This window comes from Nerophis ophidion, linkage group LG04 (assembly GCF_033978795.1).
Source record: "Nerophis ophidion isolate RoL-2023_Sa linkage group LG04, RoL_Noph_v1.0, whole genome shotgun sequence".
In the NCBI taxonomy this organism is placed as follows: Eukaryota; Metazoa; Chordata; class Actinopteri; order Syngnathiformes; family Syngnathidae; genus Nerophis; species Nerophis ophidion.
Window position 1 is genome coordinate 64,693,555 of NC_084614.1, and position 14,204 is coordinate 64,707,758.

The 14,204-nt window shown below is 42.9% G+C and overlaps 1 protein-coding gene across 3 annotated transcripts in view; it reads right to left on the reverse strand.

The window, feature by feature from the left end:
* The window catches only part of si:dkeyp-23e4.3 (rho GTPase-activating protein 7), a 92,706-nt gene extending 80,250 nt beyond the window's left edge, over positions 1 to 12,456 (reverse strand). Inside the window, exon 1 of one of the 3 annotated variants that reach the window (XM_061898812.1) lies at positions 12,320 to 12,456. In XM_061898812.1, coding sequence (XP_061754796.1) covers positions 12,320 to 12,434 — 115 coding nt within the window. In that variant the 5' untranslated portion in view covers positions 12,435 to 12,456. The remainder of the gene's footprint in view (positions 1 to 12,319) is intronic. The other 2 variants (XM_061898811.1, XM_061898810.1) reach the window with 2 other exon arrangements.
* Positions 12,457 to 14,204: the final 1,748 nt, after the last annotated feature.

The following is a 14,204-nucleotide window of genomic DNA, read 5'->3' on the forward strand; positions in this document are numbered from 1 at the left end:
TAAATAACTGCACATTACAAATCCGTGTTAACTCTTCAAGTTCAAAGCCACATTCTCAACCTAACTCCAAATTCAACAGAAAAAAGGGCAAAAACAGTACAAACTGAAAAGTGTGCAGATATTATCCATACACGACAAACATTGATTGCTCTACAAAATAAGTCATATTTTTGGTCCGTTTAATAGTTAAAACAAATTTACATTATTGCAATCACTTGATAAAACATTGTCCTTTACAATTATAAAAGATTTTTACAAAAATCTACTACTCTGCTTGCATGTTAGCAGACTGGGGTAGATCCTGCTGAAATCCTATGTATTGAATGAATAGAGAATCCTTTTAAATTGGGAAAAAATCGTTTTTGAATCGAGAATTGTGTTGAATTGAAAAAAAAAATAGATTTTGAATCAAATCGTGACTCCAAGAATCAATATTGAATCGAATCAAGGGACACCCAAAGATTCGCAGCCCTAGTGTTGGCTATTATGACCATTGCAAATGCTGCAAAGCTCAAAGTTCCCATACAAACGGCATGCAGATCAAACTGATAGTTTCAGATATTGAGACTTTTGCATAAAAATCCTCGGTAGGGAACTGGTGAACATTTAATAAAAGGGGTGTAACGATTGATCGATACATCAATAGATCGATTTGTATTCCTATATTTTAAGTATATTGATCCGCACTTGACGAATTTGTATTAATACAATATTTTTTTAATACTATAAAAAGTAAACTATTGAATTTAAGAACGTCAGACTTTATATTAAATTGAACACTTTAAAAAATAAGGACGTTAAATCCGCACTTAAGAAATTTAAGTTTCTGTTGATTTTGGCGGCGCCAGTGGACCAAAACGGTAGTGTTTTGCCAGAAGAAGTCCACATTTCCCATTAAATATTACGTCTCCAATGGCTATCATGGTGGTAAACAACATACACTATCAAAAAAATAATCTTGGATTGCTCTTCAAACATGACACTACGACTAAGAATGTATCGGGGCGCATCCATGGCCGACAAAAACAACAAAGATGGACAAGAGAATTTTTTTCGAAGGAATTAGTAGTGAAACTATCACGTTAGAGGCTATTTATTTCTACCATCCAAATTTCCGATAGCTAACACTAGCATTATCATTTTGATTTGAGCATCCAAAGTCCCTTACTCGTTTAGCAAGAACAGTGCCAAGGCAGCATCGGTCAGAAATTTCTCATCTTTGAGCTCTCGCCAGCAATTAAAAGCCAATGCGTTGTTGATACTGGAGGTGGGGGAAATAATAGATTTAAATTCAGACATGGACAATTATAGAATCGATTAGTAAACATCAATAATCGAAGTATTTATTGTAAAGGAAGTAATGCAGACAGTCCTAAAATTTGGATGACTGCAGGGAGCCACCTCACCGAGAGATCTGACTTGCTCCTTTATTATAGGGCACACATTTCCATTACTTATAAAATGTGGGAGTTAATTTCCCCTTTTTCTTACTAAAAATAAATTGTTTTTTTAAAGTTGCAAGTAGGGTTGTACGGTATACCGGAACCATCCATCCATCCATCCATCATCTTCTGCTTATCCGAGGTCGGGTCGCGGGGGCAACAGCCTAAGCAGGGAAACCCAGACTTCCCTCTCCCCAGCCACTTCGTCTAGCTCTTCCCGGGGGATCCCAAAGCGTTCCCAGGCCAGCCGGGAGACATAGTCTTCCCAACGTGTCCTGGGTCTTCCCCGTGGCCTCCTACCGGTTGGACGTGCCCTAAACACCTCTCTAGGGAGGCGTTCGGGTGGCATCCTGACCAGATGCCCGAACCACCTCATCTGGCTCCTCTCGATGTGAAGGAGCAGCGGCTTTACTTTGAGTTCCTCCCGGATGGCAGAGCTTCTCACCCTATCTCTAAGGGAGAGCCCCGCCACACGGCGGAGGAAACTCATTTCGGCCGCTTGTACCCATGATCTTATCCTTTCGGTCATGACCCAAAGCTCATGACCATAGGTGAGGATGGGAACGTAGATCGACCGGTAAATTGAGAGCTTTGCCTTCCGGCTCAGCTCCTTCTTCACCACAACGGATCGGTACAACGTCCGCATTACTGAAGACGCCGCACCGATCCGCCTGTCGATCTCACGATCCACTCTTCCCTCACTCGTGAACAAGACTCCTAGGTACTTGAACTCCTCCACTTGGGGCAGGGTCTCCTCCCCAACCCGGAGATGGCATTCCACCCTTTTCCGGGCGAGAACCATGGACTCGGACTTGGAGGTGCTGATTCTCATTCCGGTCGCTTCACACTCGGCTGCGAACCGATCCAGCGAGAGCTGAAGATCCCGGTCAGATGAAGCCATCAGGACCACATCATCTGCAAAAAGCAGAGACCTAATCCTGCGGTTACCAAACCGGAACCCCTCAACGCCTTGACTGCGCCTAGAAATTCTGTCCATAAAAGTTATGAACAGAATCGGTGACAAAGGACAGCCTTGGCGGAGTCCAACCCTCACTGGAAATGTGTTCGACTTACTGCCGGCAATGCGGACCAAGCTCTGGCACTGATCGTACAGGGAACGGACCGCCACAATAAGACAGTCCGATACCCCATACTCTCTGAGCACTCCCCACAGGACTTCCCGAGGGACACGGTCGAATGCCTTCTCCAAGTCCACAAAGCACATGTAGACTGGTTGGGCAAACTCCCATGCACCCTCAAGAACCCTGCCGAGAGTATAGAGCTGGTCCACAGTTCCACGACCAGGACGAAAACCACACTGTTCCTCCTGGATCCGAGGTTCGACTATCCGACGTAGCCTCCTCTCCAGTACACCTGAATAAACCTTACCGGGGAGGCTGAGGAGTGTGATCCCACGATAGTTGGAACACACCCTCCGGTCCCCCTTCTTAAAGAGAGGAACCACCACCCCGGTCTGCCAATCCAGAGGTACCGCCCCCGATGTCCACGCGATGCTGCAAAGTCTTGTCAACCAACACAGCCCCACAGCATCCAGAGCCTTAAGGAACTCCGGGCGGATCTCGTCCACCCCTGGGGCCTTGCCACCGAGGAGCTTTTTAACTACCTCAGCGACCTCAGCCCCAGAAATAGGAGAGTCCACCACAGATTCCCCAGGCACTGCTTCCTCATAGGAAGACGTGTTGGTGGGATTGAGGAGGTCTTCGAAGTATTCCTTCCACCTATCCACAACATCCGCAGTCGAGGTCAGCAGAACACCATCCGCACCATACACGGTGTTGATAGTGCACTGCTTCCCCTTCCTGAGGCGGCGGACGGTGGTCCAGAATCGCTTCGAAGCCGTCCGGAAGTCGTTTTCCATGGCTTCCCCGAACTTTTCCCATGTCCGAGTTTTTGCCTCCGCGACCGCTGAAGCTGCACACCGCTTGGCCTGTCGGTACCTGTCCACTGCCTCCGGAGTCCTATGAGCCAAAAGGACCCGATAGGACTCCTTCTTCAGCTTGACGGCATCCCTCACCGCTGGTGTCCACCAAGGGGTTTTAGGATTTCCGCCCCGACAGGCACCAACTACCTTGCGGCCACAGCTCCGATCTGCCGCCTCGACAATAGAGGTGTGGAACATGGTCCACTCGGACTCAATGTCCAGCACCTCCCTCGTGACATGTTCAAAGTTCTTCCGGAGGTGGGAATTGAAACTTTTTCTGACAGGAGACTCTGCCAGACGTTCCCAGCAGACCCTCACAATGCGTTTGGGCCTCCCAGGTCTGTCCGGCATCCTCCCCCACCATCGCAGCCAACTCACCACCAGGTGGTGATCGGTGGAAAGCTCCGCCCCTCTCTTCACCCGAGTGTCCATAACATGAGGCCGCAAATCCGATGACACAACTACAAAGTCGATCATGGAACTGCGGCCTAGGGTGTCCTGGTGCCAAGTGCACATATGGACACCCTTATGTTTGAACATGGTGTTTGTTATGGACAAACTGTGACGAGCACAAAAGTCCAATAACAAAACACCACTCGGGTTCAGATCCGGGCGGCCATTCTTCCCAATCACGCCTCTCCAGGTTTCACTGTCGTTGCCAACGTGAGCGTTGAAGTCTCCCAGTAGGACAAGGGAATCACCCGGGGGAGCACTTTCCAGTACTCCCTCGAGCGTTCCCAAAAAGGGTGGGTACTCTGAACTGCTGTTTGGTGCGTAAGCACAAACAACAGTCAGGACCCGTCCCCCCACCCGAAGGCGGAGGGAGGCTACCCTTTCGTCCACCGGGTTAAACTCCAACGTACAGGCTTTGAGCCGGGGGGAAACAAGAATTGCCACCCCAGCCCGTCGCCTCTCACTGCCGGCAACGCCAGAGTGGAAGAGGGTCCAATCCCTCTCGAGAGAAGTGGTTCCAGAGCCCTTGCTGTGCGTCGAAGTGAGTCCGACTATATCCAGCCGGAATTTCTCGACTTCGCGCACTAGCTCAGGCTCTTTCTCCCCCAGTGACGTGACGTTCCACGTCCCAAGAGCTAGCTTCTGTAGCCGAGGATCGGACCGCCAAGTGCCCTGCCTTCGGCTGTCGCCCAGCTCACAATGCACCCGACCTCTATGGCCCCTGCTATGGGTGGTGAGCCCATTGGAGGGGTGACCCACGTTGCCTCTTCGGGCTGTGCCCGGCCGGGCCCCATGGGAACAGGCCCGGAACAATTTTTTTAATTTAGCCTTTATTTAACCAGGTAAAATCCCATTGAGATCAAATATGTCTTTTTCAAGGGAGACCTGGCCAAGAGGGCAGCAATAAGCCGATTTCAAATAATTAGTATCGCGGTACTAATAAAGTACCGCGATACTAATGAATAGAAATCGGTACTACATTGCCTTTGAAAAATACCGGCAGTGTTCTTTCATCTGAATGCCGCTCTGTGGCGGTGACTACAGAGCCGAGGTGCATGATGTTGAGTGTGTCAAAACGCACACACAACAGTTATTCTTACAACAGTCAGTTCACAAGTTGGCCAAATCGGCTGGAAAGCAGTCGACCAGCTTTTTTGGCGCTCTAAAAAGAGCAGAGGAGGCAAGTAAAGACAGAAAATCTCCCCTTGTTGAAGTTCCCAAGTCCAATGGTGCCAACATACCGGCAGCTTATGGCCATCACAAAGCCAGAGATGAAATGCTAGAGGTATTAAATCAAATAGAATCATCAAAAACTAATTCATACACGCCTATTTTGTAAGTTAACTTGACCTAGGGTCATTCACTGTTGCCATCTTAAAAATGCTTAACTTTGACAGCAAACAGGTAATGTTATATGAAGGCATCTTGCATGAAGTATGAAGGATGAACATTTTGCCTCCATGTTTTTATGTTTCAGGTGTATTTTCATAAACCTTTGGTTCAATTTCTAATGAAACAACCATCGGAGTGTTTTCATTTTGTGAAATGACATGTTTCACCAATCCAAAAGTAACTTAATACCATTCAAAAGATAATTCCCCTACACCGGTGAAGCGTGCGTAAATGAAGTTTGAAAGCTTGTCCGCCCATGTTGCCTTCAGCAGTACATCATGAAGCAAAAGTGGGAGTGTTTTTTTTTCCCTGAAGAAACGCAAGAACAATTAAAAGGAGAAAGTGTGACCATGGCTGAACTATCAAACTCCTGCGCATTGGCTGTCATACTGGGAGTTCTACTTTGAATGCAGCCAATCAAAGCTGTCCATGTTGGAAGTGAAGTGGCCTGAAACCAAAGCTGCTGCCACACATTGTGGCATGGCGGCCTTTTAAAGCTTGATTGAATAGCTTCTGTCAGATCTGTGCAGCAGCATCCTTTTGAAATAAACTTTTAAATTCCAAATGGATTCCACAGAGTGCAACGAGTCACAATGACACAATAATTGTGCTTACAAACTTGAAATTTCCCTGGCTGTTGATAATCAAGGGTTGGTTCCACTTTGTCAGACGAGTTGGATATTGCTTTGGATTCCCATTTTGCGTTGGGGCTTCTGGAGACTGTCAGCCTATCATTTTTGTGATCTCTGTGTGTGGAGGCGTAAGGTAGAAGTTTGGAGAAAGACTTTTGTTTGGAACTGCAGTGCGGGTCAAAGTCCATATTTGGCCTGTGAGTAACAGCAACTTGTTAGGGCAGACGTAAATATTGAGACGTGCCGATGATGAAGAAAGAAGAAAGGACGTGAGAGGCTCCAGTGGTGGAGAGGATAAATCATAAAACATTGCGCACAGAGAATGAAGCCAAGAACACCAACGAGGTAAATTGTCGTTCCACTATAACATACTATATTTTGCGGAATTATAATCTTGTTAAATCAAAATGACTTTTCATGTTGACAAACATGAGATTCTATAGCAACAAAGGAGTGTCTTATATGCTTCGAATCGGAGTTGTCTGTTTTGACTATTAACCTTGCAGTCAAATTGTTGGACATTATACACCGCCGGACATTGAAACCTCCCCTTTGTGGAAGGCAGGCGAGTTGAGTGCCTGAGGTCCTTCCTGTAATGCAAAAATGAAAAGAAAATGTAAAAATATCAATTTGCAAAGGTCCAAAGGAATTTATGAAGGCCCGCCACAAATAAATTAATGTATGGGAAACATCTGCTTAAATTCTGAGAAGAGCTGTGTAAAATATTACAACATCGATCAATATCTATTAAAATGTTTTTTATGCTAACATTAGTTGTCAACAACAAGATGTCCATGACAAAACCAAAGAAAATAAATGTTTTACCAACATAATGTTAAATGATAAATGGGTTGTACTTGTATAGCGCTTTTCTACCTTCAAGGTACTCAAAGCGCTTTGACACTACTTCCACATTTACCCATTCACACACACATTCACACACTGATGGAGGGAGCTGCCATGCAAGGCGCCAACCAGCACCCATCAGGAGCAAGGGTGAAGTGTCTTGCTCAGGACACAACGGACGTGACGAGGTTGGTTCTAGGTGGGATTTGAACCAGTGACCCTGGGGTTGCGCACGGCCACTCTTCCACTGCGCCACGCCGTCCGTTGTTATGACCTGAATTTGGAACATGAATATATACAGTAAAGGAAGCCAATGTGACTTTTGATTTACAATAACAGTGGAATACCTTTTCATATTATGGTCACTGCTGCCTAATTTCTCTTGTTATATTCTTATTTTTGTCAGGACTTTGACTTGTTTTGCTTCTTTGAAGCAGGGGGAATTTGGGACGAGCCAGGCGTGAATTAAGGTACCTGTTTAATTTGTTTAAACACTATAATACAAAAACAAGAGAACAAAGGGCGCGCTCAATGGCGGTACAAAAACCGGGCTATGAAACAAGACTAGAACCGAGACTATAACTATAAACCTGAAACCAAAACACTTGCTCAATGGCATGAATAACAATGAACTATAAACAAAAACAGCACGATGGCATGGCTATGAACAACTAAAACAAAACACTTACTGTGACCAAAAACAAGGGGCATGAATAGCAAGGTGCGTGGCAGGTGATCGAGGGCATGAAGGATGTGCAGCATAGGTAGATAGGCAGGTAGGCAGGTAGCAAAGTTCCCAGCCGAGGAACAGAAAACAAATGACTTAAATAGTGACTATGATGATGATTAGAAACAGGTGTGAGGCTGAGGACAGGGGCGTGACTTGGAGACCAGGTGGAAACTATTGAGTATCTATGGAAACAAACAAAACCAGGAAGTGCAAAACCGGAAACAAGAGTCCGAAAACAAAACATAAACATGATCAAACATAAACCTGATTACCGTTATGACAATTTTACTGTTATGTTTTTATTCTCATTGTTGCTTTTTATTTTTATTCTTATTGTAATATTTTTCTATTTTGTTTCCATTTATACCCCCATTATTTACTTTTTACATTCGATCTCAATTCTGTACACTGCTGTTGGAATTTAAATTTTCCTGAGGGAACTCTCCTGAAGGAATCAATAAAGTACTATCTATCTGTCTACAAATATAGTAGAGAATTAAACGTGATTGCATCACAGAGAGTTTCTCAAACAAATCAAATGTTCGAACAAACATTTTACACAGTGATCGCCGCAGACACGAGTTGTATGATTGTGTTCCACAAGATGATATGATATTAATAAAAGTGATATTTTTAACAGCCATTTTCTTCTTTCTTGACTTTATTACCTTTAAGAGGCACTTGTTTCGGGATTATATGAAAGTTCTTTCCTATCTCTCTATTGGAACAATTGGAACACTCAAGAACAGAAAAGCAATAGGAGATTTTCTGATCAAACTTTACACTCCGTCTCACTTGTTTTATGGCTAAGCCCATGCTGCTTGACCAATTGAATTTAGCTGCAAAGAAGAAAAACAGATGCGACATCATATGCAACCCTCCTATTATTTTGTACTAATGGAATGTTGCAATAAAAGTACACTATCACTTGTAATTCCTTTATTTCAAAATTGCACTTCTGAGACTTTGAAAGTTTGAACTGTTGTTTATGGTGAAGAGCACAAACTAAGAAAATCTGTATTTTTTAGGAGACATTTTTTAAAGGGGAACATTATCACCAGACCTATGTAAGCGTCAATATATACCTTGATGTTGCAGAAAAAAGACCATATGTTTTTTTAACCGATTTCCGAACTCTACAAGAGTGAATTTGGCGATTGAAACATCTTTCAATTGTTCGCTGTCGGAGCAATGACCTTTCACCTGTGACGTCACAACAGGAAGCAATCCGCCATTTTCTCAAACACATTACACACACCAAGTCAAATCAGCTCTGTTATTTTCCGTTTTTCCGACTGTTTTTCGTACCTCATCGCTGTGTTGTCGGAGGGTGTAACAACACGAACAGGGACGAATTCAAGTTGACTTACATGGAGTGTGCTAATCAGACATATCAAGGGTCACGGCATGCTAATTGATGCTAACATGCTATTTAGGCTAGCTGTATGTACATATTGCATCATTATGCCTCATTTGTAGCTAAATTTGCATCCAGCCTTTCCCTCCACCCACATTTAATGCCAAACAAACACATACCAATCGACAGATTCAAGTTGCACCAGTGGTCAAAAGATGCGAAAGTCCCTCGCACACTTTACCGACGATAACAATGCTACGACTGAGATGGCACAGAGATGTGTGGATATCCTACGACACTCAAAGCAGATACATTTCCAACGATAAAGTCAACAAAATCACAAAGGTGAGTTTTGTTGATGTTATTGACTTATGTGCTAATCAGACATATTTGCTCACAGCATGACTGCCAGCTAATCGATGCTAACATGCTATTTAGGCTAGCTGCATGTACATATTGCATCATTATGCCTCATTTGTAGCTATATTTGCATCCAGCCTTTCCCCCCACCCACATTTAATGCCAAACAAATACATACCAATCGTTGGTTAGAAGGCAATCGCTAAATTCGTCCTTGCTTCCTCCCGTTCCGCTGTCTGTCGTGATATGGCTCAATAGCTTCAGTTTCTTCTTTAATTTTGTTTTCGCTATCTGCCTCCACACTCCAACCATCCGTTTCAATACATGCGTAATCAGTTGAATCGCTTAAGCAGCTGAAATCAGAGTCTGAATCCGAGCTAATGTCACTATATATTTCTGTTCCATCCGCCATGTTTGTTTGTATTGGCATCACGCAGTGACGTCACAGGAAAATGGACGGGTGGATCAGGCACTTTGAAGACGTTTTTCGGGATATTGCGTGATGGGTAACATTTTGAAAAAAACTTCGAAAAATGAAATAAGCTACTGGGAACGGATTTTTATTGGTTTTAACCCTTCTGAAATTGTGATAATGTTCCCCTTTAATATTCAAGTGTAGATCAAATCGCATCAATTTGGAAAATTGGCTGTGATGGTCAGACATAAATCTGTGGGATAAACTGGGTAAAAGAAACTACAGAATATTAATTTATTATCTAAAATATGAAACAATCATATAGCTTACTATCATCTGAGACTGTCTCATACACAAGAACTGGCAAAAGGAGTTATTGAGCAGAACTATTCCTCTTTTCCTGAGACGCTGGATCAACAGAGCATTTGTCTCTTTGACTTTGATGACGTGATTATTATGAAGCGCAGAATTACATAACGTGTCTCTCAGCCAATTACGGAGCGTGACGACTCATGACTTTGTGTGTAGACGTGAAACACACAAGCTGCAGTGGTAGGCGAATGCTCAGCTGGATCTGGTATCAACTCTTACAGGAAACCACAAACCAAAACCAGCTCTTCACACATCATAGATTGTAAATAATGGAAATAATTGGCCAAGTCCTCTGTAGTTTCTTTAGTTGGCACTCATATTTAAAGCACATTCTGAGCTTTTTCATTCAAACCTCACATTTACACCTGAGACCCCCATATGCCTGCAGCAGCCTGAGTTAAGATGCTGTGTTCCTGGGTCACCTTGGTTCAGTGAGGTAACCATCCATTAAATACCTCCCCTAAACAAGGCCCTCATACCAAAGTAGATGCTTTATCAAATGCCATTCAAGCAACACTGATGCATGTGTTTCCTCCAATATCACAAGTGTGTAACCTCCACTGCCACCTCTTGAGCACCCAGGAGCCCTCTTGGTAACCCAAATAAACTAATAAGGAAGCCTTGTGAATGAGGAAAATGACTACCTGATTTCTAATTTCTATACATGAAATTCTTTTTTAGTGACAATTATTTTTTTATAGCCATGCCTAAAGTTTGCTGATTGCTTGTTGCTAGGCTGGATTCACAGGGTTCAAGCACAACTGTGTCCAGGTTTGAATGGTAACCAAGTTGGTACTGTATTCTCAGACAAAGAGTTGAAAAACAATTTAATCTCTATTCTTATTAAAAAAAATAAAATCTGTACCAGATGGATGCATGCATGGGAAGTACGAACAACCGCAGCAATAACTGACTACGTGCACAAAAAATGTATTAATGGAATATATGGGTGGCTAGCATAAGCTGGGCAATATAGCTAAAAACCATATCACAATATACGTTTTTTATAATGATCAATATCGATAATTACTGATACTTTTTATGACTTACTTAAGCCTACCAATAAATACAATGAAACAATTTCCAACTTACCAAGGGTGCTATTTATCAGTACAGAGGCTGTCTGATAGCCAGGTAGGATGGGCGCCACTAAGGTAATAAAATAATTTAAGTACATTTGAAGGGTATTTTCAGATTTGAGACACAAGATGGCAGTAATGTATAAGCTACTGAACACTAGACATAGTAGTTTGGGAAGCTACTCATTAAACCGACACATTGGAAGTGTCAGGATGTTGCCGCACAGTCTGGATTAAAAGCAATAAAATTAAAGACACGTTTCCGTTATTGAGTTGATATATCAAGATATTACAGTTTCTCTTCTCACTCCATGCAGAGAATCCACAGCAAGACAGAAAGACGGCGCAACCACACTTTGTAGTTGATACTGTTACATAACTGGCTAATAGCGTCTCCTTTCTTTGCTCAGTGACACTTCCTGTTTGCTGGGTTCCTAGATCTCAAGAGACTTCATGAAAAAAATCTTGCGTTATAATTCCTGGTTTCATCTATTAAAAAAATATAAATATATATAGAATATATAATGAACACATTTTATATTGATAGTGATTATGTGTCTATCGCGATATATAACGATAGGGTTATATTGGCCCAGCCTTAGACTAGCAGCAGGCTAACAAGCTAGATACGAATATTAAGCTCATCTTTGTTTACATAAGCTAAAAGGGACCAATTGCAAATGCTAGAAAGAGCAATGGGGTTCATTGGATACATTTCTACACACAAATATAATATAAAAACAGCTTCAATGGTTAGTTAAAACGTTTTGCTGTTTGCATATTTTATTTTATTTTTTGGATCCTTATTTTTAATTTTTTTAAATTTTTTCTTTGTCATGAAAAAGGGAGGTTTTTGTGGTTGGTGCACAAATTGTAAGTGCATATTGTGTTTTTTTATGTTGATTTAATAAAAAAATAAAAAAATAACTTTTTTTTTTTTTAAACAAAAATGAATAAAACATTATTCTGCGGCCCGGTCCCAATCGGGCCACGGCCCGGTACCAATCGGGCCACGGCCCGGTACCAATCGGGCCACGGCCCGGTACCAATCGGGCCGCGGCCCGGTGGTTGGGTACAAAAATGTCCATCTGCGATTTATCACGGTTAATTTTGAGTTAACTATGAACAAACTGTGATTAATCACGATTAAATATTGTAATCATTTGACAGCCTTAATTTATATATATACATATATTTTTTTTAAAATCGATGCACATTTCACCACCACCCAAGTTGTTGAAGCCTTACACAAACTGTGCCTCCCATGCTGTCACACCAAACAGTCCCATCCCAACTCACCCCACAGCCTCCTCTCCCTCGCAGTTCTCCAGAAGCCATCCCAAGCCTTATTGCTGGAGACTTTCACATGCTCGCTGAAGGACCTCCGCAGTGGCGTTTTTACCGTTGCCGTCATCTGAGCTATATTCCTTGTTATTCACGGTGGAAAGCGCAGCGGTGAATCCTCAGGCCATGTGGGCAGTGTTTGCTCCGTCATGCTGAGGGTGTCTCTGACCTAATGAGAGAGGAGGAGTGAGGAGGAAGCGAGGGGGCCCTGACACTTGATTCAAAAAGTCTGTATGTAATTTGTCAAACAACCCTCACTCTCTGCCTCCCCTCCCTCTAACAGTAGTTTAGGAAAATGATATATGCAGCAGAACGTCCCTGAAATTACACAAGTATATAAAAAATCCAAAATCAGTGAAGTTGGCACTTTGTGTAAATGGTAAATAAAAACAGAATACAATGGTTTGCAAATCCTTTTCAACCTATATTAAATTGATTACACTGCAACGACAAGATACTTACTGTTGGAAATGGTAAACTGTTATTTTTTGCAAATAATAGCTCTTTTAGAATTTGATGCCTGTAACATGTTTCAAAAGACCTGGCACAAGTGGCAAAAAAGACTGAGAAAGTTGAGGGATGCTCACCAAACACTTATTTGGAACATCCCACTGGTGAACTGGCTAATTGGGAAAAGGTGGGTGCCATGATTGGGTATAAAAGCAGCTTCAATGAAACGCTCAGTCATTCACAAACAAGGATGGGGAGAGGGTCACCACTTTGTGAAGAAATGCATGAGCAAATTGTCAAACAGTTTAAGAAGAACATTTATCAACGAGCCATTGCAAATAATTTAGGGATTTCACCATCTACGGTCCGTAACTTCATCAAAAGTTTCGGAGAATCTGGACAATGGTGGCAAAGCTGAAAACCAACATTGAAAGCCTGTGACCTTTGATCCCTCAGGCGGTAATGCATCAAAAACAGATATCAGTGTGTAAAGGATATCACCACATGGGCTCAGGAACACTTCAGAAAACTACTGTCAGTAACTACAGTTTGTTGCTGCATCTGTACATGCAAGTTAAAACACTACTATACAAAGCCAAAGCAATTTATCAACAATACCCAGAAACGCCGCCAGCTAAGATGGACTGATGCAAAGTGAAAAAGTGTTCTGTGGTCTGACAAGTCCACATTTCAAATTATATTTGGAAACTGTGGACGTTGTGTCCTCCAGACCAAAAGGAAAAGAACCATTTGCACCTGTTCTAGGCGAAAAGTTTAAAAGCCAGTATCTGTTATGGTATGGGGGTGTATTAGTGGCCAAGGCATGGGTAACTTACACATCTGTGAAGGCAACATTAATGCTGAAAGGTACATACAGGTTTCGGAGCAATGTATATTGACATTCAAGCAACGTCTTTTTCATGGACACCCCTGCTTATTTTTTAGCAAGACAATGCCAAGCCACATTCTGCACGTGTTAGAACAGCGTAGCTAAATAGTAAAAGTGTGCAGGTACTAGACTGGGATGCCTGTAGTCCAGACCTGTCTCCCATTGAAAATGTGTGGCGCATTGTGTAGCATCAAATAAGACAGCAGAGACCCCGGACTATTAAAAACCATAAGCCAGGCGTCTCAAACATGCGGCCTGCGTTATGATTTAACAATTTAATGTTGGTGCGGCCCACGAGTTTATTACGAACGGCGCTTGATAGGTCATGCTTGCCAACGTCCCCAATTTTCCCAGGAGACCCCTGAATTTTAAGTCACCAATTCTCTCGAAGCCCCTGTCAATTTTCACATGATCAACAATATTCAGGGAGTGCCATAAAGGCACTTTAGCGCCCCCTACATCCTGAACTGACTGCGTGCAAGCACAGTTGTATGTTGCATC